This window comes from Ranitomeya variabilis, chromosome 2 (genome assembly GCF_051348905.1).
Source record: "Ranitomeya variabilis isolate aRanVar5 chromosome 2, aRanVar5.hap1, whole genome shotgun sequence".
Lineage (NCBI taxonomy): Eukaryota > Metazoa > Chordata > Amphibia > Anura > Dendrobatidae > Ranitomeya > Ranitomeya variabilis.
The window spans coordinates 740,996,036-741,020,062 of NC_135233.1; the positions used below are offsets into that span (position 1 = coordinate 740,996,036).

Below are 24,027 nucleotides of genomic sequence, written 5' to 3' on the forward strand. Positions count from 1 at the left end.
GACTGTAAATCCTGAGAAATTTAGAGCAGTTTCGTATGTAAACCTTTCACAAAATTTAAAAGGGGTCTCCTTATTAAAAGCCTATCTACAGGATAGATGATACATGTACGAGGGTCCAACCACTGGGGCTCCCATGGTTCCCAAGTACAGTGTTCCAAGGTTCCCTTTCTGAATGAAGCGGTTTTGTGCATGCGTGACCACCACTCAACACACATTTATGGGACACAAAAAAATAGCACTTCAGTCTGTACTAGAGCAATGAATAGTGTGTTTATCTTACATGTGCATTACTGATACACAGGACTTTTGGAACTATTGTTCTCCGACTCAGTAGGAATCCAATAATTCAGGCCCTCCCCCAGAGTGATCATCCATTTTGATGTATTTAGTGGGGGGGGGGAAAGCATTTTAAAGCAAAGCTGTCAGCAAAAAGAAAAAAAGTACTTACAGACCGAGTGGTATCTGCAAGTAAATATTGATTTAAGCATGTTTGGCAGTCTAAGGCCATGTGCACACGTTCAGTATTTTCCGGGTTTTCTTCGCGTTTTTTCGCTATAAAAACGTGATAAAAACGCGAAAAAAACGCTAACATATGCCTCCCATTATTTTCAGTGTATTCCGCATTTTTTGTGCAAATGTAGCCTTTTTTTCCGCAAAAAAATCGCATCGCGGAAAAAAAAGCAACATGTTCATTAAAATGCGGAATTGCAGGGGATTCCGCACACCTGGAAGTGCATTGATCTGCTTACTTCCCGCACGGGGCTGTGCACACCATGCGGGAAGTAAGCAGATTATGTGCGGTTGGTACCCAGGGTGGAGGAGAGGAGACTCTCCTCCACGGACTGGGCACCATATAATTGGTCCAAAAAAAAGAATTAAAATAAAAAATAGTCCTATACTCACCTTCGATGTCTTCCCGCCTCTCCACTGCATGCTGCCGCTTCGGTTTCCATAGCTGGTGTGCGGTAAAGGACCTGCGATGACGTCACGGTCTTGTGATTGGTCGAGACCGGTCATGTGACCGCTCACGTGACCGCGACGTCATGAAAGGTCCTGAACCACACCGGCATCTATAGGAATGGACGCCTGCAGGTGAGTATAACCATTTTTTTTATTTTTTTTATTATTTTTAAACATTCTATCTTTTACTATAGATGCTGCATAGGCTGCCCTTAAAGGGGTACTTCGGGGAGATAACAAAAATGTTGTACTATCTCTACCCTCATAAACTATAAAGATGTGATGCCCAGAGCAGTTATCTTTAGAACACTTATAATTGCGTGTGACGACAGCTGCTCCTCACTGCTCCCCCCCTCCCATGTGGAACATTATATTACACACCAGTGTTCAGCTCCCTGCTGTGAGTAACATCCAGTCCGAGAAGAGTGGGTGTGGTCACGCCCCATGTTCTCTGTAGAGAAATAGCTATTATCAGGAGACTGACTGATTTTAACAGCATTGAGCTAGCACACTGGTGTAATGTCCCAAACAGGAAGGGTGAACAGTGAGGAGCAGCTCTTGTCACACCAGCCCCCTGATAATGTCTCATTCACTGCATTCTGAGGTGAGTAACCATGCTCCCTGCTAATAGCCTGGGTTCAAATCCCACCAAGGACAACATCTGCAAGGAGTTTGTATGTTCTCCCGGTGTTTGCATGAGTTTCCTCCAGGTGTTCCGGTTTCCTCCTACATTCCAAAAGACATAATGATAGGGAATTTAGATTGTGAGCCCTATTGGGAACAGCTATGATAGTGTATGTAAAGCGCTGCAGAATATGATAGCGCTATATAAGCAAAGCATAATGAATTATGACAATCACTTAAAAGAACACAGTACTTGTATGAAAATCCTAAACAGTAGATCAAGGTAATAACGACGGGTATGGAGAGAATGGTATAAAACTCATCTTGTAAATGGGAATGCTGCATTCACACATCTGTGTGAATGTTACCATCTGTGAGGAATAGACCGATTTTCATCTATTGTGTCATCTATATTGCCTCCATTTTTCATCCATTTTTTTCTTTTCAATAAAATAAGTAAAAAAAAAGACCCCTAAAAGGTCACATGTTTTTATTCAAAAGTATCACTAAACCGATTTCATGAGACATGGAGACAAAACGGAAGCCTTGTTACACAGATCCCATAGTCTTCATGGCCAAGTCTGATACCCAAATATGGATCAGCATAGGAGCTGCTCTGAGTCTCACGGATCTCATCCATGGATTCACTTTTTTTCATGGACATGTGTATAGATGTACAATGGGCTGTGTGGTGTCTGAGAAAAAATATGGACAGCACATGAATGCGCAATGCAGATGTCTGAACGTAGCCTAAATCTTTATATTTTTTATGCATGTTGAAAGACATTTGATGTCAGTTGCATATGATTGTTTCAGAGTACTTGCTTTTAAAGATGGTGAAACATTAGAACAAAATCAAATTTAATAAAAGCTGATTCTGAATTTGCCCACATATTATTTTGTCTGTCTGCTTCCAGTGTTTCCAGGTTGATATTCGTAAGACATTTAGGTGGCATTCTTGCTATTGCAAATATCCGAGGTGGAGGAGAGTATGGAGAAACCTGGCATAAAGGTTAGTGTTCCTTTTTTAATGTGTAAAGAATATGAATTATGAAGTACTTCGGGGACATTAAATGTATGTGTCTTGGGCTAAAAATCACTTTTGCAGTTAGGTTTCAATACAAATTTTGTATGATTTGCCTCCTATAATGTCTGTGTTGAAATATCTATCAGACTATCTGTGTGGGGTGTGTACTTCTTCCCCCTGCATCACCTTAACCAATCATAAGCAGGAAGCAACATGCAGGGGGAAAAGAAGAATACCCCACACACACACACACACAAATATCTTAGAGCAGGATTCTCTGAGTGAGACATATAATGACAGTCTGCTCTCCTCATTATTTTAATGAATTATAATGTCACGGGGTTACCGTGACAGTGTGGAGCCAGAAGGCAGCAGTGTCTGGTTGCTCCTACTCCGGCACTGAGAAGAAACACTTCTCCATCATAATAAATGTGTTTATTTCTTCTGGCAGAACAGGGATTAATCGGCCATATTGGAAATCACAGTGAAAAACCACTCCTTTTCCCTTTATAATCTAGGCTCTGTTACTAATCCTTGTCAGAGCTAGCTTTATTGCTGCATGGCTCACAGAGGGAGAGAAGTTGGCATGAGAAGGAGAGAGTTGGAGGAGTTATTAGTGACTGTTGCTTGGTGTGTGCGTGTGGTAATTCCTTATCCTTCTCTATTTTGGTTTATTCCCCTACCTTCACACCCCAGTGGATTCCTCTGTTATATGTGAGTGAATATTTTGTATGTCTGGAGTTTTCGGTTAACCATTGTCTGTGTTGCCATGTTTGTCAGGTTGGTGTACTGTGGTACATAGTAGCGCCCCCTCTTCCATGGGTGGGGGAAGAGAACAGACTGAGGGCTAACTTGGAAGATAAGGCAAGGGCAGAGGCCCCGGCATCTTCGCCATCTGAAGTATCCTGGGGAGCAGAGCAAGCTAGGGTGCCCCCTAGTGTTAGGGACAGGAAATGAGCCCCGACAGCTGTGTCGTGGCATATAACCTATGAACTGCGTTTAAAGTCAATAGGACTAAAGTATAACTTTCATGTGAGCCTTCACTCACACCCTTTTCTTTTTTTCCCTTTAAAGCTGCTATAATGGGTAAGAAACAGAATTGTTTTGATGACTTCCAGTGTGCGGCTGAATATCTAGTGAAGAAAGGGTACTCCTGTGCTGAGAAAATTACTATCAATGGTGGATCAAATGGTGGCCTTTTAGTTGGTATGTACTTGCTGTTAGGATTAAATTAGTTTCCTGTATCCACTACATCTCTCTTCCTATAATACAATGTATGAGTACTTTATTACTATGGCCTTGGGATTCATTGGACACTTTGATGTCACTTTAAGATCATATGTGTATCTTGCATTAATCCACAAGGGTTCACAGTTGTTTTTCTTTGCGCCACAGTGGGTTGGATTAGATTGTTAGATGCTTCTTCTGAACAAAGTGAAAATGGTCATTAGGGACATAATGCATTAAAAACTCATGGTCTGGCTATACATTGTTGTTTAGATAGGTAAAATGTATAAACTATGTATGTATAAATATATACAACAATTAGAGGAAAAGTATAATAGTAACATATGCACCACTTCTGCATTTATCACCCACTCCTGGTTTTGGCTTACAAATACTGATGTAAAATACTGACCAAATACTGATAGTGTGACCATAGCCTTATGCAAAAATATGTGCGTGTATGTGAGAGTGTAAAACCATATACACACACATATTTTTTCATACTTAGAAATGGGCTAATTCTATTGGGAAAAGACCTATATTTTCCTGTAGGACAGAATTACTTAGCAGCTGACCTACACGTTTCCAGATCTGACATTTACTGCAAAGATTTTTCTATCTTTATTACTAAGAGACAAGCTCAAGGATCCTTGTGCTCCCTCATGGTTTCATTTCCATTGTTCTGCCCTTGATCAGTAATCTCTGTACAAGGGTATGCATTGCCCTTTTCCTTTCATCTGAAATCTGGATATATGCATTCCTAATATGTAAAAGCTATAAAAACTGTGCAAATAATTAATTGTTCTGATTTATTTCTCATAAATACAAGTCCATTTTCACGTACGGTAATTAGAAATTTAAAAAATCAAAACTGACTGTTGAAATAATAATATATTGTGCAAAACACAAATTACATATTACCCATGATTCTCTATTAGATCATATTTTGTTCAGTTGGATACAAATAAAAAAAATATTTAAAAAAATATTAAAAACCTACTGCTATGTTAAAAAGCGAGGTTTTTGTAATGTAAAAAAAAGTCATACCAAGAAGAATCACTTTGTCACCCATAATCTGCTCAATTCAATTGAAATACAAACTGAATTCATTTTGGATGAATAAATATTCGCACCCTTAAACCAATAATTTATTGTAGTACTCTTTGACCTTTGTCTATCAGCTTGGAACATCTAGAATTGCCAATCTTTGTCCACTGTGACTGGGCCATTTCAAAACTCTGATCATCTTCTGGCGTCGCCATTCTTTTGTTGGTTTGGATATATGCTTAGAGTCACAATTATGCTGAAAGATGGAATTCATCTTCAGCTTTTTCACAGAGGTCTGAAGGTTTTGATAAAAAATTGACTGATATTTGGAACTGTTAATAATTCCCTACGCCTAGACTAAATCTCAAGTTACAGCTGACGTAAAAAAAATCCCCAAAACATAATGCTGCCTCCACCATGCTTCACTGTGGATATGGTGTTCTTTTGCTGATGCGCAGTGTTGGCTTTGCACCAAACATACCTTTTGTAATTATGGTCATAAAGCTCAGTTTTGGTCTCATCAGATCATAACACTTTTTCTCACATGTTTTTGAAAGACTTAATGTAGGTTTTCTCAAAACGTGGTTAGACGTGGATCTTTTTCTTTGTAAGAAAAGACATCCGTCTTCCAACTATCACACAGGCCAGTCATGTTAAGAATACTAGAGATCGTTGTCACAAGCATGTTTACGGACCATTGCTTTTTCTGTAAAATGCAACTAAGAAAATGTCATGAAAATCCTACTAGAACAGCTAAACCTCATGGAGTTAATCAGAATCACTGTAAATGATGACAGCTGTGTACTGACTACTATCTAACATGAGGTTAAATGGGATTGGCAAATTTTGTACACTACCATATCCCCATTTATAGCAGTGTTCACACTTATACAACCACATTATTTTATTTGTATTTCTCCCTCAAGATGCTTTGTTTTTCTCAATGGATTTGCACAGATTAAGGGTGACATGAAAAGTGGAAACATCTCTGTCAGTATTCTTCTTGATTTTATTTTTTTTTTACATGACAAAAACCTGGCTTCTGAACAGAGGTGTGGAGACGTCATATGTATCCACTGTACAGTAACATCAGTTAAAGTAATCTAATCTTTTTGCCAGACCTATTCAAATACCTACTCTTTATTTTTATATCTCTATATAACATGTTGTTGTCTCCCAAAGAACAGACTGGAAAAAGCTGCATAGATGTGTTCCGACCTCTCTGCTTTCTTTTTTTCTTTTTTTTTCTTTTTTTTTTAAGCTCCATCCAACAGATACAAGGTGGGGATGGGTTTTGAGGGACCCAGAAGTCTACATAGGTTCAGGTCTAAGATCTATCACATCTATTTCAGAGGAAATGCCACGAAGATTGAAATACCACTTTATGTTGTGCTAGCTATCTGTACAGATAAATTGTCTGCATATGTCCCACTGATATTATTATATTGAATACCGTATATACTCGAGTATAAGCAGACCCGAGTATAAGCCGAGACCTCTAATTTTGCCACATAAAACAGGGAGAACTTAATGACTCGAGTATAAGCCTAGGGTGGAAAATGCAGCAGCTACCGGTAAATGTCAAAAATAAAAATAGATACCAATAAAAGTAAAATTAATTGAGACATCAGTAGGTTGTGTTTTTGAATATCCATATTAAATCAGGAGCCCCATATAATGCTCCTTACAGTTCATGATGGGCCCCATAAGATGCTCCATATTAAAATATGCCCCATATAATGCTGCACAAATGCTGATTATGGCCCCATAAGATGCTCCATAGAGATATTTGCCCCATATAGTGCTGCACAAATGCTGATTATGGCCCCATAAGATGCTCCATAGACACATTTGCCCCATGTAATGCTGCACAAATGCTGATTATGGCCCCATAAGATGCTCCATAGAAATATTTGCCCGTATAATGCTGCACAAATGCTGATTATGGCCCCATAAGATGCTCCATAGACACATTTGCCCCATATGCTGTTGCTGCGATTAAAAAAAAAAAAATCACATACTCACCTCTCGTCGCTCAGGCACTTGCTATATTCACCAGTCCCCCGCTGGGCGCTGCTGTGTCTTCCACGTCCTCTGCACTGACTGTTCAGGCAGAGGGCGGCGCGCACACTAACGTGTCATCGCGCCTTCTGACCTGAGTGTCACTGCAGAGGACGGGGAAGACGCAGCGGCGGCGGTGGAACGGGGAGCAGATGAATGCCCCCATACTCACCTGCTCCTGGCGCGGTCCCTGCGTTCCCTGGTTCTCCGGGTGCTGACAGCTTCTTCCTGTATTAAGCGGTCACATGGTACCGCTCATTACAGTAATGAATATGCGGCTCCACCCCCATGGGAGTGGAGTCGGGTCCATATTCATTACTATAATGAGCGGTTCCATGTGACCGCTCACTACAGGAAGAAGCTGTCAGCGCCCAGAGAACCAGGGACAGCAGGTACTACGCTAGGAGCAGGTGAGTATGATTAGACATCTGTCGCTCCCCCTCCCCCGCCAACCTCTGGGAATGACTCAAGTATAAGCCGAGAGAGGGGCAATTTCAGCCTAAAAAAATGGGCTGAAATTCTCGGTTTATACTCGAGTATATACAGTATATGTTTCTTTATTGCAAACTCGGCAGTAGTTGAATTTGTTTAGTTTAGGTTTTTTTTGTGGACGAGGTAATAAGTTTTAGGAAAGTTGCAAATTACATTCAGTATTGAGTTGGAAAAGATCCCAATACATTTGCACTCAACAATTTCCTGAATGTGAATCTGGAAGGTATAGTACAGATAATGAGATGGGGATTTTCTGATGGGAAGTGCTAATCTGCTGCATTTACCTCAATGCATGATTTATGAGGCATCTAAATGTATAAAATATGTGTTAATATTATTTTATAGCTGCATGTGCTAATCAGAGACCAGAGCTGTTTGGATGCGCCATTGCCCAAGTTGGCGTGATGGACATGTTGAAGTTCCACAAGTTCACTATTGGTCATGCATGGACCACAGACTTTGGATGCTCTGACAATAAAGAACACTTTGAATGGCTATACAAGTAAGAAGTTTTCATTTCTTTCTAGATTTGATATTAGATATTTTATATCAAATGGTAAATTATAAGATATTATTGAATTCTTGCCGAGAGAGACATTGATTCAGATTCGGGTATCCATTATTTTCAGTGGGGTTCGGGTTCTGGTGGAAGTTCAGTGCAAAGTGTCCCACAATCCTTTCGTAAGAGCCATTAATAACTTGAAGATGATCAAGGTGACCATTCACTTCTAAGAGTAACCAACACTGCTAAACTTAGAGGTTTTCTGGGACTTTTTGCTTTTTTTCCTAATGGGCTAAGAACTTACCAGCAGATAGTTACTAAGTATCTGCCTGTTCTGACTGGCAGCGATATCTACCGGCTCATGTTGAAAGAGCAGAGCGGTAGAGAAAGCGGAGAGGGGCGTCACTGTTGATGTCATGCTGATTGACAGCCGACTCCCTGCAGTTAGGCAACAAGCAATTGTCTGTTAATCAGCATTATGTCAGCAGTGACAACATGTGAACAGAACAGGCGAAAAAGAAGGAAATGCTTTGTAAACATGAGCAGGAGAATTGGCCACAAGAGTAGTCGGTGACCACTCTGAGCCAGAAGAAATTGTGGCAGGGCAGAACAGGCAGGTAGTTAGCAACTACCTGCCTGTAAGTTCTTAGGGTCATAGTGGAACAAAAAACAAAAGTCCCAGTTAAGCTCTTTAACAGTTGGTTATACCACCTCTTATCGATAATTATAAGATTTCACAGTGTTTATGTTTGTAGGACTTTCACTTATTGTTAGTTTTTATTGTTTTGTTTTTTGTTTGCTTGAGACACTCCAGGTTGTGCCTTCGTATCAGTACTACTGATGTCTGGGGCTTTTCTATGTTCTACCAAAAACTGGATGTAGATTTTATTTCCTTTTTCATGTTCAGCTTCTAATTACAGAAAGATGGGCAGATTCTCATTTCTTTTTCTAGCTCAGGACATAGATACATTTTTTAGTTCTTGAGATGTTAATTGTTAGTAAGATGTTCTCACTGTGGAATGCCGTGTTTATTTTATGGAAGACATGGTGTTTGTGTTGTCCAAAGAGTTTGAGAGTTTCCAGACCATTATGTAATTGGTATGGAGATCATCCTGGTGTTTTTGGAGTTGCGAGCTAAGCATTAATGTTAGACTTGGATAGTAGGTGTTTGCCATTTTCTGCTATTCTACTAATGGCATTTTGCCCAGTTACTTATTGTGTAGGCTTAGGTGACATGAATAATGACCTTATCTGTAGTTTGAGAGGCTTGCAGCTGATGTTTTGCCATTTTTAGTGATGAGCGAATATACTCGTTACTCGAGATTTTTCGAGCATGCTCGGGTGTCCTCCAATTATTTTTTAGTGCTCTGAGTTTTAGTTTTTAGCGCTGCAGCTGAATGATTTACATCTGTTAGTCTGCGTAAGTACATGTGGGGGTTGCCTGGTTGCCAGGGAATCCCCACATGTAATCAGGCTGGCTAACAGATGTAAATCATTCAGCTGCGGCAAAGAAAATTAAATCTCCGAGCACTAAAAAATACTCGGAGGACCCCAGAGCGTGCTCGGGAAATCTCGAGTAACGAGTATATTCGCTCATCACTGGCCATTTTCCATTTGCTGTGGTGTTTGCAAGTCTGCCACTTCTGGGAAGATATGCCTCTGCCCAAGTCTTCCCTATTTGCAAATGTTTCTTATTGTTTTGATGGAGTCTTAGGGGATTATTCATTTAGACCGGCATCTTCTCAGTGGCGTGCTCCTCCATTGCGCCTCGCCAAAAATGCTACTCCAGTCAGGCGCACTGTCACTATTGATGAATTTGACAGGTGGGTGTAGCCACGCTGTGGCCTACTATGCCTCCGCTCCACTCATTTTTGCAGATATGCTTCAAACTGGGGTAAAAATTACAAAAGTCAAAGATTTTTCCAAATTTTCAAAGCATTTTTCATCTGCTTTCATAACATTAAATATTTTGATGAATCGCCCCTTAGCGTCTTTTACACTGGGCTATAATCATCTAATGAACGTTTGTTAAAACAATCATTCACAATAATTTTCCAATCTAAATATGTGCACTAATCAAACGACAATTCACTTATTTGTCTTGGATCATCCTTTTATGTAGACAAGTTATCATTTGTCAGCAGCATATCGCCTCGAGTAAACAGCCCTGTAGCCTTCATTTGTAATGTAGAGGTAAAGAGAGGAGGTAAGGCATGTGATCACACGAACAATCGAAGGAATGGAAAAGCACATACCTATTTAGAAGCAAGTCTTGCTATATAGGTGATCCATGCTCATTGCAGATAGTTCTCATGTAAACATATACTTTTACTATACATCACCACATTGCAATAGATGAATTTCATAATTACTACACACATTAAAAACGTAAGGTGTTTGGCTAACATTTTTTGATCAAAAAGTGTAACTTTTATATGGATGGTCCCTTGTGTCTCACCTCTCTACGGGCCAATCAGGTCTTCCCTGAACTGGGGAAATGAAAGGATTTCAGATGTAACTCACAAATAAATCCTTGTCTGGGAAAGATGAGTGGATAAGTGTGCTCATATGTAGGGACCCATAGAAATGGTTTCTGTTACGCAAATTATGTAGTCAGGGTTTTTTTTAATGTGACCTGTAATTTTCTATAATAATGTCAGAGTTACAGTTCATGTGTGTTTTTAGGTTTTAGCTAACTTTTATTCCTTTTGCAAGTTAATTTAGAATATGATCCATTATTTTCAGGAAGGACTGGGATCCTCCAATGTAGAGGAAGGCAATAAAGTTTTCAAATAAATATGTAATGTGTATAGGTTGATAGATGTACATAATCTAAAGTTAGATTAAAATGGCAAGCCATGATTGATGGATCTTTTATTATTCAGAATCTTATTGAAAAGATCTTTTTAAGTCATTTTGTTGACAGGATGATAAAAGTACTTCTTGAGAAAAGTCAGCATAGTTTGTCATTTAATTCTCTTCTGTAGCAGGAAGGTATCACTGAGAAATAACCCGATGGCCTTGTTTGGTACAAACTGATAAGTGCTGAGAACATGACGGACATATTAATTTTTTTTTTTTTTGTAAATCCTCAACTTTGATATTGAAAGACACCACCGAAGAAGTTATGTTCCTCTTCTTTCTGCTACAGTCAGTGGCTGTAGGACACCATAGTCCAGCAGTTCTGATGTTCCATGTTTTCCTTTCAATGACCACATGTTTGGATGGAAGTATTGGTGAAGCCGGAATATTGTAAGTCTGCTTGTATAAACTGTGTTTTAATATATTTCTTGTCATTTGTAAAATTCTCATTACAGATATTCACCACTTCATAATATTAAGGTGCCTGAAGGAGATGGGAAGCAATATCCAGCCATGTTGCTGCTCACGGCAGACCATGATGACAGAGTTGTCCCATTACACTCTCTAAAATTTATAGCTACTCTACAGCACATTGTGGGTCGCAGCGCGAAGCAAACCAACCCTCTTCTCATCCATGTGGATACCAAAGCCGGCCATGGGGCAGGGAAGCCAACTGCCAAAGTGATTGAGGAAGTCTCTGACATGTTTGCTTTCATTGCACAATGCCTAAATCTAACCTGGGTGGAATAAAATTAAAACTGAATGGATTTTGTTTTTAACACAAGGGCTTTTCTGTCAAATAACAAACGTCAGTGTATTCCTTTGTAAGAATCAGATGAATTTCACTTTATGTATCCTTATTACTTGAGGTGTAATGAATGAGAAATTGAGATTACCTTTCCTGGATCAGGCTATAAATTACGTCTTTTTTGGTGATATTGTTTGAAGGTTTTGCCCTTCAAGTAACTTAAAGCCAACTTTATCCACTGCAATTAGGAAGTTCTAAAGGTATATGATGAATATCAAATAAATATTTGCTTCTACTGCGTTGTTTACTTTCATGTCTGCAGTTCTTGCTGTGCGTTACATGTGTTCTTATTTTGTTTTTGTTTTTTTAAGTTCTGCATTCTACTTTTGCAGTTTTTCAATTTTCTACAACTGATATATAAAGGGCTTGTCTGCTCTCATGACTTGTCTTTTTCAGTAAATTGTGTTCCCCATAATCTAAAAAAAAACTTGGAACTCTTACAACTGTCACAGGTTTACCACAACAGAGAGGGGCCAGATGACCACAGTGTCTGATTTCATGTACTCCTGCACTGATTAGAAACTCTTCTCCTTCATATTAAACAGTGCAGATTTTTGTTAGCAGTGTAAGGGTTGAACTGATCACCTTAGAGTCTCTGACGTTTTCCTACTTGGATGATCTCAGCTGTTCAGTGTTGGCCACTCCCCTCTCCTGCATATACTCGCCTCAGGCAATCTGGATTATTGCGAGCATTACTCTTGTACGGCCTGGTATGGAGGTGTCAATTGTTAGTAAAGGCGTTTGTAGTGTTGGTCTTTGACTTTTGCTTACTGTTTCGGCTGTGTGCATATCCTCTTCCTGTCCTATTTGGTTTTCCTTCTTTTTCTTCCCGGTGTTCCTGTCTGTTGTCTGTGAGTGCGTATATTTATATTTAGTATTTTCATTTATCGCTGTATGTCCCCCCCTTATTAGTCTGGTTTGTGTAAATACATACACTATTACTCCCCACTTCCCTGGGTGGGGGAGAGGGGCAGATATAGGGCTAATTCAGGAGTTGAGCAAGGTACATGGTCCTGATGTCTTCACCATCAGAAGTAATCTGAGGAGCAGGGATAGCTAGGGCGCCCCTAGCATTACGGACAGGGAAGGAGCCCCTGACCCTGGGTATTTCAACAACAATTTGTGACAACAACTCTGTTTTACCTTGTCCCTGTTATACCGCCTACAAAAATATAAATAAATTGACAGGTGTACCAAGTTGTGAATGTGTTCTTTCATATTCTGACACTGGCATATCAGTCATACACACGTTTAATAAAAGGAATAGTAACATCAAGTTGTCTTTAGAACTGTCTTCTCACTTCTAAGAAGGCTATAACATGTGGAAATGTCATGAAACCTGTTAATTACTACTTATTTACCTCTTTATTCATTGGCATGTTATTGTTTTTACCAGTTTAATTAGGTTTATAATTATAATGATGCTATACTTTATCATGTAATTTAACACCTTTGTGACTGAGCTAATTTTGCTCCAATTTTCAGATTGCCCATAGACTTTCAGGGTATGTGCACACGTTGTGCACACGTTCCGGATTATTTGCAGATTTTTTGCGGGTTTTTTTGCGTTTTTTCGGCGGCTTTCTGCGGCAAAAATGCATACAATAATCCCATCATTTTTAATGGTTTCCGTAATTTTTGTGCACATGTTGCGTTTTTTTCCGCAAAAAAAAAGGCATGTGGAAAAATACGCAGCTTGTTCATTAATTTTGCGGATTTCCCACAGTATATTGCATTGGGAACCTCCGGAAAAAAACGTGAAAAAAACGCGTGCAGAATTCCTGCGGAAAACCTCAGGATTTTCTCAGGAAATTTCTGCATACTTTCCGGACATGTGCACATAGCCTTAATGTCCTGGCAGTCCACATCCTACTCTAAAGTGTCATTCCAAAATATTGTTTAGCTGCAGAATCAGCATAGAGAAGGCACAGATTGTTTAATTAGTATTCTCTATTGCTGTATACATAGCCTGAAGATGTGCTGTGTATGCAGTAATATAAAGGTCTGATGACACTTGCTCCTCCATACACATCGGTCATATGATTGCTGCAGGAGCTGGTTGATAGAAGGCCCAATCAGCTCTACTATGCAGTCATGAGGCGGCATTTCCTCTGTAACTTGGGCTAATATACCAGCCTGAGTTCCAAGTATGTAGGGTGAAAATAAAAATATTTTAATGTTTGAAATGCCTCTCAAAGGTCTTTTAACACCTTAGTGACCACCAATACGTCTTTTACTGACCTGCAATATAAGAGACTAGCATCCCCCCATGGGTACCATGTGACCGCTCATACAGGACAAGCTGCGTCGCTGAGAGGAAGCATCGAGGGAGCTGGGTGAGTATTTTAATGCCAGCAGGCGGGTGCACAGGGGGTGGGAGGCGGCAGGTGACCTGGATCTTTATTTTACACACAAAAATAATAAAAAAACATTGATTTTTCATTCCTTCTCTCCAGCGAACACTGCTGGGGAGAAGAAATGAATGGTGGCTTAAGCACCACACGCTGGGGGGACAGCGCTTACTGTAGCGCTGTCTCCTGCACGGTCCGTGTGGTACTCAGTCGGCACACGGCTGCTGCACGTGTGCCACACTGATGTGCCACATGAGCACACGGACACGGATAACTCCGGTACCGATTTTTCCGGTACCGGAATTATCTGGACGTGTGAGACTGGCCTTACAGGGAGCCTATAACTTGATAAGGGTTCGTGAAGGGGATAACAGGACACCAGGGACACAATTACAACGGTGGGCCCTGTCGGTAGGAACTGGGGAATGGGCACCTCCTGCACTGGCCTGCAGAAGTGCCCTGGTCTTGCTATAGTCCCTATACGGGTTCTTTCACCCCGTCGCCGACCAGGATACCTAGTCCCTCACTTGACCTGCACCTATCCCTATGTAGGGAACTGGCAGGTGAGACCACTGGTCCCACCGCTGCACTAATACAACAAGGGGTAAGGAAAGGCAGACAAGGTATAGGCAAACAACACTTAGCTCATTGCAGCAAAGCACAGCGGGAAGAAACACCAGATTCACCGGGCTCAACAGAAGAACAACTGTTCCCAGCAAGCTCCTTCTCCCAGCTTGGTCGCTGCAGAATGAACTAACACCGACAGTCAGCTGATGCACCAGGTGACCTCTTGAAGGATGGAGGCAGTGGTCACCACCATCCTCAGCTGACCCAGCAGCAATGCAATAACACCAGTTGCCACTGGGGGGGGGGGGGACTGCACTAACCCCCAATGACCAGAAAGGAAAAAAGGTCTTAAACTGAGAGAAACCAGATATGCCACAAATCCAAAATTGGATCGTGACACATGTCAGAAGTTTATAGAATAAAAGAACGATTTACATTTACTCAAAAACATACATACATAAAGCGTAAAATCCGAAAAAATGAAAATTTTGCAGTGGTCTCTTAATTTTTGCCAGAGCTGTATTTTTTTATATAACATTCTGTGAGGTACAGTTTGGTTTTAAATACTACATCTCTAGATAAATTCTTTTAGCAGTGTCATTTCTAAAATGTGGTCCCTTGTGGTGGAGTTTTGCAGTTCTTACTCTTTTACGGGTGCGTATCCATGGTCCGTAATGATGGCACTTTGGACGGAGCGGAAAACTCGCTCCGCCCCCTTCTGTACGTGCGGTGATTCCGGATGTGTTCATTGCATACATTCGGAATCACCGCACCCTCTACATATGACCCTGTTATTTACTTTGCGGCGACGGAGCGTCGCCGCAAGGTAAACAGACATGCTGCGTTCTAAAAAGACACGTCGCATGTCCGGAAACGCAGGGCCGCCGGATTTCATAAAATCTCCACTATGCTGTAACATCTGGACGCTGCAGATTGAACGCTGCGGCTGTATGCAGCGTTGAATCTGCAGCTAATCCGGATGCATTCCGGCCCGTGGAAACATACCCTAATGGTGCCAAAATCTATTAGAAATAGGCCAAATAGTGTTCCTTCTCTCCCGTTCAAACATTATACAGTAAAAGCAAAAAATGGCCAATCAGAAAATACAACACCAAACAAATGGTGAAAATGTTTAAATTTTTATTAAAATAAAACAATAAAAACATTAAAAATGAATCATGTGGCAAATAGAGGAGCCACCAGATCGAACAGGCACTGAGAATTTCAACAGGAAAAAAAGAATAGAAAACATTAATCATTGATTAAAACATATCAAACTGTATATATGGGCATCGACAAGTATTTATAATTGTTATAAAGAACATATAATTGCTTTTTATGAGTGAAAATTATGCCCCATATGCTGCTCCATAAAGGTTGATGGCCCCATAAGATACTCCATAGAATAATATGCCCCGTATGCTCCTGTTGCTGCAATAAAAAATAAAAATGACATACTCACCTCTCATCGCTGGGCGCCGCGTGCTGGGGTCCTGAGCAGGAGGGGACACCGGCGCTAAAAGAATAGAAAACATTAATCATTGATTAAAACATATCAAACTGTATATATGGGCATCAACAAGTATTTATAATTGTTATAAAGAACATATAATTGCTTTTTATGAGTGAAAAAAAAACAGCAGTTTTCAATTTCGGTCAGGAAAAAAACCAAGCTGTGTGCATGAGATATCTGAAATCTCATAGCTTTTGCTGTTACTGTGAAAAGCAGCTTAAAATTTTTTTAAAAAAAAAATGCAGCGAAAACTCATTGTGTAAACTTAGCCCTTCAAATAAGTTCCATATATACTCAAGTATAAGCCGACCCGAGTATAAGCCGAGACCCCTAATTTTGCCACAACAAACTGGGAAAACTCATTGACTCAAGTATAAGCCTAGGGTGGGAAATGCAGCAGCTACTGGTAAATTTCAAAAATAAAAATAGATACTAATAAAAGTAAAATTAATTGAGACATCAGTAGGTTAAGTATTTTTGAATATCCATATTGAATCAGGAGCCCCATATAATGCTCCATAAAGTTCATGATGGGCCCCAAAAGATAAAATATGCCCCATATAATGCTGCATAAAAGGTTGATGGCCCCATAAGATGCTCCATAGAATATTATGCCCCATATAATGCTGCACAAAGGATGATGGCCCCATAAGATGCTCCATAGAATATTATGCCCCATACAATGCCGCACAAAGGTTGATGGCCCCATAAAATGCTCCATATAATAATATGCCCCATATGCTGCTGCATAAAGATTGATGGCCCCATAAGATGCTCCATAGAATATTATGCCCCATATAATGCTGCACATAGGTTGATGGCCCCATAAGATGCTCCATAGAATAATATGCCTCATATAATGCTGCACAATGGTTGATGGCCCCATAAGATGCTCCATTGAAAATTATGCCCCATATGCTGCTTCATAAAGGTTGATGGCCCCATAAGATACTCCATAGAATAATATGCCCCGTATGCTCCTGTTGCTGCAATAAAAAATAAAAATGACATACTCACCTCTCATCGCTGGGCGCCGCGTGCTGGGGTCCTGAGCAGGAGGGGACACCGGCGCGCTATGGGGGCCAGGTGCCGGAGTCGCCGCTAGCTCAAGCCTCCGGTGCTTGCGATATTCACCTGTCCCCGTTCCACTGCCACGCGCCGCTGTGTCTTCCGGCTCTCTCTGCAGTGACTGTTCAGGCAGAGGGCGCGCACTAAACACATCATTGCACCCTCTAACTTGAACGTCACAGCCAGAGGATGCAGAAGACAGCCCGGCGGAGGAACGGGAACAGGTGAATATCACATGGCTCACTCACCCCCGTCATACTCACCCCCTCCTGGCGCAGTCTCTCTGTATGTCCCTGCTTCTCCGATGGTCTCCGGTGCTGTTGTGAAATTGGATTTTGGGCTCCCCCGGTGGCCACTGGTGGAATTGAACTGGTGTGCATCATCCTCTCTGTTCACCTGTTTCCATCAGGATGTGGGAGTCGCTATTTAGCCTTGCTCCTCTGTCACTTCCATGCCGGTCAACATTGTAATCAGAAGCCTTTCTGTGCATGTTCCTGCTGCTAGACAACTCCCAGCTAAGTTGGACTTAGTCCTTGTTTGTTTTTGCATTTTGTTCCAGTTCACAGCTGTAGTTTCGTTTCTGTGTCTGGAAAGCTCTTGTGATCTGAAATTGCCACTCTGATGTTATGAGTTAATACTAGAGTCTTAAAGTAATTTCAGGATGGTATTTTGATAGGGTTTTCAGCTGACCATGAAAGTGCCCTTTCTGTCTTCCTGCTATCTAGTAAGCGGACCTCAATTTTGCTAAACCTATTTTCATACTACGTTTGTCATTTCATCTAAAATCACCGCCAATATTTGTGGGGGCCTCTGTCTGCCTTTCGGGGAAATTTCTCTAGAGGTGAGCCAGGACTATATTTTCCTCTGCCAGGATTAGTTAGTCCTCCGGCCGGCGCTGGGCGTCTAGGGATTAAACGCAGGCTACGCTACCCGGCTACTGTTAGTTGTGCGGCAGGTTTAGTTCATGGTCAGTTTAGTTTCCATCCTTCCAAGAGCTAGTTCGTATGTTTGCTGGGCTATGTTCTCTTGCCATTGAGAACCATAACAGTTTGACCGGCCACAAAAGGGTTAAATTAATTGACAGAGAAAGGAGAGAAAAGAGAAGCCTGCTGAAGATTTTTTTTTTTTTTTTTTCTCAGTTCTGAGTGTGCTTGTAATTGAATCTCTTGCAAGTCTGCCTATATTGCAGCCTTTCTCTCTCTCTCTCCTTCTAATCCTGGAATGGCTCTGTGTTCACCTGTTTAAAATGGATATTCAGAGTTTAGCTGCAGGTTTGAATAATCTCACCACGAAAGTTCAAAATTTACAAGATTTTGTTGTTCATGTTCCTATATCTGAACCTAGAATTCCTTTGCCTGAATTTTTCTCGGGGAATAGATCTTGCTTTCAAAATTTCAAAAATAATTGCAAGTTGTTTTTGTCCCTGAAATCTCGCTTTGCTGGAGATCCTGCTCAGCAGGTCAGGATTGTGATTTCTCTGCTCCGGGGCGACCCTCAGGATTGGGCTTTTGCATTGGCTCCAGGGGATCCTGCGTTGCTCAATGTGGATGCGTTTTTTCTGGCCTTGGGGTTGCTTTATGAGGAACCTCAGTTAGAACTTCAGGCGGAAAAGGCCTTGATGTCCCTATCTCAGGGGCAAGACGAAGCTGAAATATACTGCCAGAAATTCCGTAAATGGGCTGTGCTTACTCAGTGGAATGAGTGCGCCCTGGCGGCGAATTTCAGAGAGGGTCTCTCTGATGCCATTAAGGATGTTATGGTGGGGTTCCCTGTGCCTGCGGGTCTGAATGAGTCCATGACAATGGCTATCCAGATCGATAGGCGTCTGCGGGAGCGCAAACCTGTGCACCATTTGGCGGTGTCTACTGAGAAGACGCCAGAGAATATGCAATGTGATAGAATTCTGTCCAGAAGTGAACGGCAGAATTTTAGACGAAAAAATGGGTTGTGCTTCTATTGCGGTGATTCAACTCATGTTATATCAGCATGCTCTAAGCGTACTAAGAAGCTTGATAAGTCTGTTTCAATTGGCACTTTACAGTCTAAGTTTATTCTATCTGTGACCCTGATTTGTTCTTTATCATCTATTACCGCGGATGCCTATGTCGACTCTGGCGCCGCTTTGAGTCTTATGGATTGGTCCTTTGCCAAACGCTGTGGGTATGATTTGGAGCCTCTTGAAACTCCTATACCCCTGAAGGGGATTGACTCCACCCCATTGGCTAGCAATAAACCACAATACTGGACACAAGTAACTATGCGGATTAATCCGGATCACCAGGAGATTATTCGCTTTCTTGTGCTGTATAACCTACATGATGTGTTGGTGCTTGGATTGCCATGGCTGCAATCTCATAACCCAGTCCTTGACTGGAAAGCTATGTCTGTGTTAAGCTGGGGATGTAAGGGGACGCATGGGGACATACCTGTGGTTTCCATTTCATCATCTATTCCCTCTGAGATTCCTGAATTCTTGACTGAATATCGTGACGTTTTTGAAGAACCTAAGCTTGGTTCATTACCTCCGCACCGGGAGTGCGATTGTGCCATAGATTTGATTCCGGGTAGTAAATACCCTAAGGGTCGTTTATTTAATCTGTCTGTGCCTGAACATGCTGCTATGCGAGAATATATAAAGGAGTCCTTGGAAAAGGGACATATTCGTCCTTCGTCATCTCCCTTAGGAGCCGGTTTTTTCTTTGTGGCTAAGAAAGATGGCTCTTTGAGGCCGTGCATTGATTATCGGCTTTTGAATAAAATCACGGTTAAATATCAATATCCGTTGCCACTGCTGACTGATTTGTTTGCTCGCATAAAGGGGGCCAAGTGGTTCTCTAAGATAGATCTCCGTGGGGCGTATAATTTGGTGCGAATTAAGCAGGGGGATGAGTGGAAAACCGCATTTAATACGCCCGAGGGCCACTTTGAGTATTTGGTGATGCCGTTTGGTCTTTCAAATGCCCCTTCAGTCTTTCAGTCCTTTATGCATGACATTTTCCGTGATTATTTGGATAAATTTATGATTGTGTATCTGGATGATATTTTGATTTTTTCGGATGACTGGGACTCTCATGTCCAGCAGGTCAGGAGGGTTTTTCAGGTTTTGCGGTCTAATTCCTTGTGTGTGAAGGGTTCTAAGTGCGTTTTTGGGGTTCAAAAGATTTCCTTTTTGGGATATATTTTTTCCCCCTCTTCCATCGAGATGGATCCTGTCAAGGTGCAGGCTATTTGTGATTGGACGCAACCCTCTTCTCTTAAGAGTCTTCAGAAATTTTTGGGCTTTGCTAACTTTTATCGTCGATTTATTGCTGGTTTTTCTGATGTTGTTAAACCATTGACTGATTTGACTAAGAAGGGTGCTGATGTTGCTGATTGGTCCCCTGCTGCTGTGGAGGCCTTTCGGGAGCTTAAGCGCCGCTTTTCTTCCGCCCCTGTGTTGCGTCAGCCTGACGTTGCTCTTCCTTTTCAGGTTGAGGTCGACGCTTCTGAAATCGGAGCTGGGGCGGTTTTGTCGCAGAGAAGTTCCGATTGCTCCGTGATGAGACCTTGTGCTTTTTTCTCGCGTAAATTTTCGCCCGCCGAGCGGAATTATGATGTTGGGAATCGGGAGCTTTTGGCCATGAAGTGGGCTTTTGAGGAGTGGCGTCATTGGCTTGAGGGGGCTAGACATCAGGTGGTGGTATTGACTGACCACAAAAATCTAATTTATCTTGAGTCCGCCAGACGCCTGAATCCTAGACAGGCGCGCTGGTCGTTGTTTTTCTCTCGGTTTAATTTTGTGGTGTCCTACCTGCCGGGTTCTAAGAATGTTAAGGCGGATGCCCTTTCTAGGAGTTTTGAGCCTGACTCCCCTGGTAATTCTGAACCTACAGGTATCCTTAAGGATGGAGTGATATTGTCTGCCGTTTCTCCAGACCTGCGGCGGGCCTTGCATGAGTTTCAGGCGGATAGACCTGATCGTTGCCCACCTGGTAGACTGTTTGTTCCTGATGATTGGACCAGTAAAGTCATTTCTGAGGTTCATTCTTCTGCATTGGCAGGTCATCCTGGAATCTTTGGTACCAGGGATTTGGTGGCAAGGTCCTTCTGGTGGCCTTCCCTGTCTCGAGATGTGCGAGGCTTCGTGCAGTCTTGTGACGTTTGTGCTCGGGCCAAGCCTTGTTGTTCTCGGGCTAGTGGATTGTTGTTGCCCTTGCCTATCCCGAAGAGGCCCTGGACGCACATCTCGATGGATTTTATTTCGGATCTTCCTGTTTCTCAGAAGATGTCTGTCATCTGGGTGGTGTGTGATCGTTTCTCTAAGATGGTCCATTTGGTTCCCCTGCCTAAGTTGCCTTCTTCTTCCGAGTTGGTTCCTCTGTTTTTTCAAAATGTGGTCCGTTTGCATGGTATTCCGGAGAATATCGTTTCTGACAGAGGTACCCAATTCGTGTCTAGATTTTGGCGAGCATTCTGTGCTAGGATGGGCATAGATTTGTCTTTCTCGTCTGCTTTCCATCCTCAGACTAATGGCCAGACCGAGCGGACGAATCAGACCTTGGAGACATATTTGAGGTGTTTTGTGTCTGCAGATCAGGATGATTGGGTTGCTTTTTTGCCTTTAGCGGAGTTTGCCCTCAATAATCGGGCCAGTTCTGCCACCTTGGTGTCTCCCTTTTTCTGTAATTCGGGGTTTCATCCTCGATTTTCTTCTGGTCAGGTGGAATCTTCGGATTGTCCTGGAGTGGATGCTGTGGTGGAGAGGTTGCACCAGATTTGGGGGCAGGTAGTGGACAATTTGAAGTTGTCCCAGGAGAAGACTCCGCTTTTTGCCAACCGCCGGCGTCGGGTTGGTCCTCGGCTTTGTGTTGGGGACTTGGTGTGGTTGTCTTCTCGTTTTGTCCCTATGAGGGTTTCTTCTCCCAAGTTTAAGCCTCGGTTCATCGGCCCGTACAAGATATTGGAGATTCTTAACCCTGTGTCCTTCCGTTTGGACCTCCCTGCATCTTTTTCTATTCATAATGTTTTTCATCGGTCATTATTGCGCAGGTATGAGGTACCGGTTGTGCCTTCCGTTGAGCCTCCTGCTCCGGTGTTGGTTGAGGGCGAGTTGGAGTACGTTGTGGAAAAAATCTTGGACTCCCGTGTTTCCAGACGGAAACTCCAGTATCTGGTCAAATGGAAGGGATACGGTCAGGAGGATAATTCTTTAGTGACTGCCTCTGATGTTCATGCCTCCGATTTGGTCCGTGCCTTTCATAGGGCTCATCCTGATCGCCCTGGTGGTTCTGGTGAGGATTCGGTGCCCCCTCCTTGAGGGGGGGGTACTGTTGTGAAATTGGATTTTGGGCTCCCCCGGTGGCCACTGGTGGAATTGAACTGGTGTGCATCATCCTCTCTGTTCACCTGTTTCCATCAGGATGTGGGAGTCGCTATTTAGCCTTGCTCCTCTGTCACTTCCATGCCGGTCAACATTGTAATCAGAAGCCTTTCTGTGCATGTTCCTGCTGCTAGACAACTCCCAGCTAAGTTGGACTTAGTCCTTGTTTGTTTTTGCATTTTGTTCCAGTTCACAGCTGTAGTTTCGTTTCTGTGTCTGGAAAGCTCTTGTGATCTGAAATTGCCACTCTGATGTTATGAGTTAATACTAGAGTCTTAAAGTACTTTCAGGATGGTATTTTGATAGGGTTTTCAAGTGCCCTTTCTGTCTTCCTGCTATCTAGTAAGCGGACCTCAATTTTGCTAAACCTATTTTCATACTACGTTTGTCATTTCATCTAAAATCACCGCCAATATTTGTGGGGGCCTCTGTCTGCCTTTCGGGGAAATTTCTCTAGAGGTGAGCCAGGACTATATTTTCCTCTGCCAGGATTAGTTAGTCCTCCGGCCGGCGCTGGGCGTCTAGGGATTAAACGCAGGCTACGCTACCCGGCTACTGTTAGTTGTGCGGCAGGTTTAGTTCATGGTCAGTTTAGTTTCCATCCTTCCAAGAGCTAGTTCGTATGTTTGCTGGGCTATGTTCTCTTGCCATTGAGAACCATAACACGGTGCGTGCTGGCACCTTGTTCCTGTGTTCAGCAGTTACATGGTACCGCTCATTAAAGTAATGAATATGACCTCCACACCTATGGGAGTGGAGTCGCGTCCATATTCATTACTTTAATGAGCGGTACCACGTGACCGCTGAACACAGGAAGAGCTGCAGGCGCCGGAGACCATCGGAGAAGCAGTAAAGTGCAGAGACCGCGCCAGGAGCAGGTGAGTATGATGTGACAGCCACCATTCCTGCCGCTCCCCATCCCCCGCCGACCCACTGGGACAATGACTCGAGTGTAAGCCGAGAGGGGCACTTTCAGCCTAAAAAAATGGGCTGAAAATCTCGACTTAAACTCGAGTACAGTATATACTGTAATAACATAATAAGGGGTAATGATTACAAACTGATAAATAATCTAAAGTGGAATGGTAATAAAGTGGTGAACTGTAAAAATGTTGCATCTTCACAATTATTAAGCCAAGCAAGTGCTTTAACATGAAATTCTGATAAAAAAACAAGTTTACAGTAATTGTACAGTAATGTCGGCTGCCTTTAACACAGTGGACCATTCCCTATTATTACAGACCCTCTCATCCCTTGGCATCACAGACTTGGCCCTATCCTGGATCTCATCATACCTAACAGACCGGACATTCAGCGTCTCCCACTCACACACCACCTCACCTCGCCCCCTATTTGTCGGAGTCCCACAAGGTTCAGTCCTTGGGCCCCTGCTCTTCTCCATTTACACCTTTGGCCTGGGACAGCTCATAGAATCTCATGGCTTTCAGGATCACCTCTATGCTGATGACACACAGATCTACATCTCTGGACCAGATATACCTCCCTACTAACCAGAATCCCTCAATGTCTGTCCACTATTTCATCCTTCTTCTCCGCTA

At 42.3% G+C, this 24,027-nt stretch overlaps 1 protein-coding gene across 1 annotated transcript in view; it reads left to right on the top strand.

Moving 5' to 3' along the window:
* Positions 1-11,845, top strand: part of PREP (prolyl endopeptidase) — a 151,190-nt gene extending 139,345 nt beyond the window's left edge. The window contains exons 12-15 of the mRNA XM_077289641.1: positions 2,502-2,596; positions 3,686-3,817; positions 7,784-7,940; positions 11,258-11,845. Of these exons, the coding sequence (XP_077145756.1) occupies positions 2,502-2,596; positions 3,686-3,817; positions 7,784-7,940; positions 11,258-11,552 (679 nt within the window). The 3' untranslated portion in view covers positions 11,553-11,845. The remainder of the gene's footprint in view (positions 1-2,501; positions 2,597-3,685; positions 3,818-7,783; positions 7,941-11,257) is intronic.
* The last annotated feature ends 12,182 nt before the right edge of the window (positions 11,846-24,027 follow it).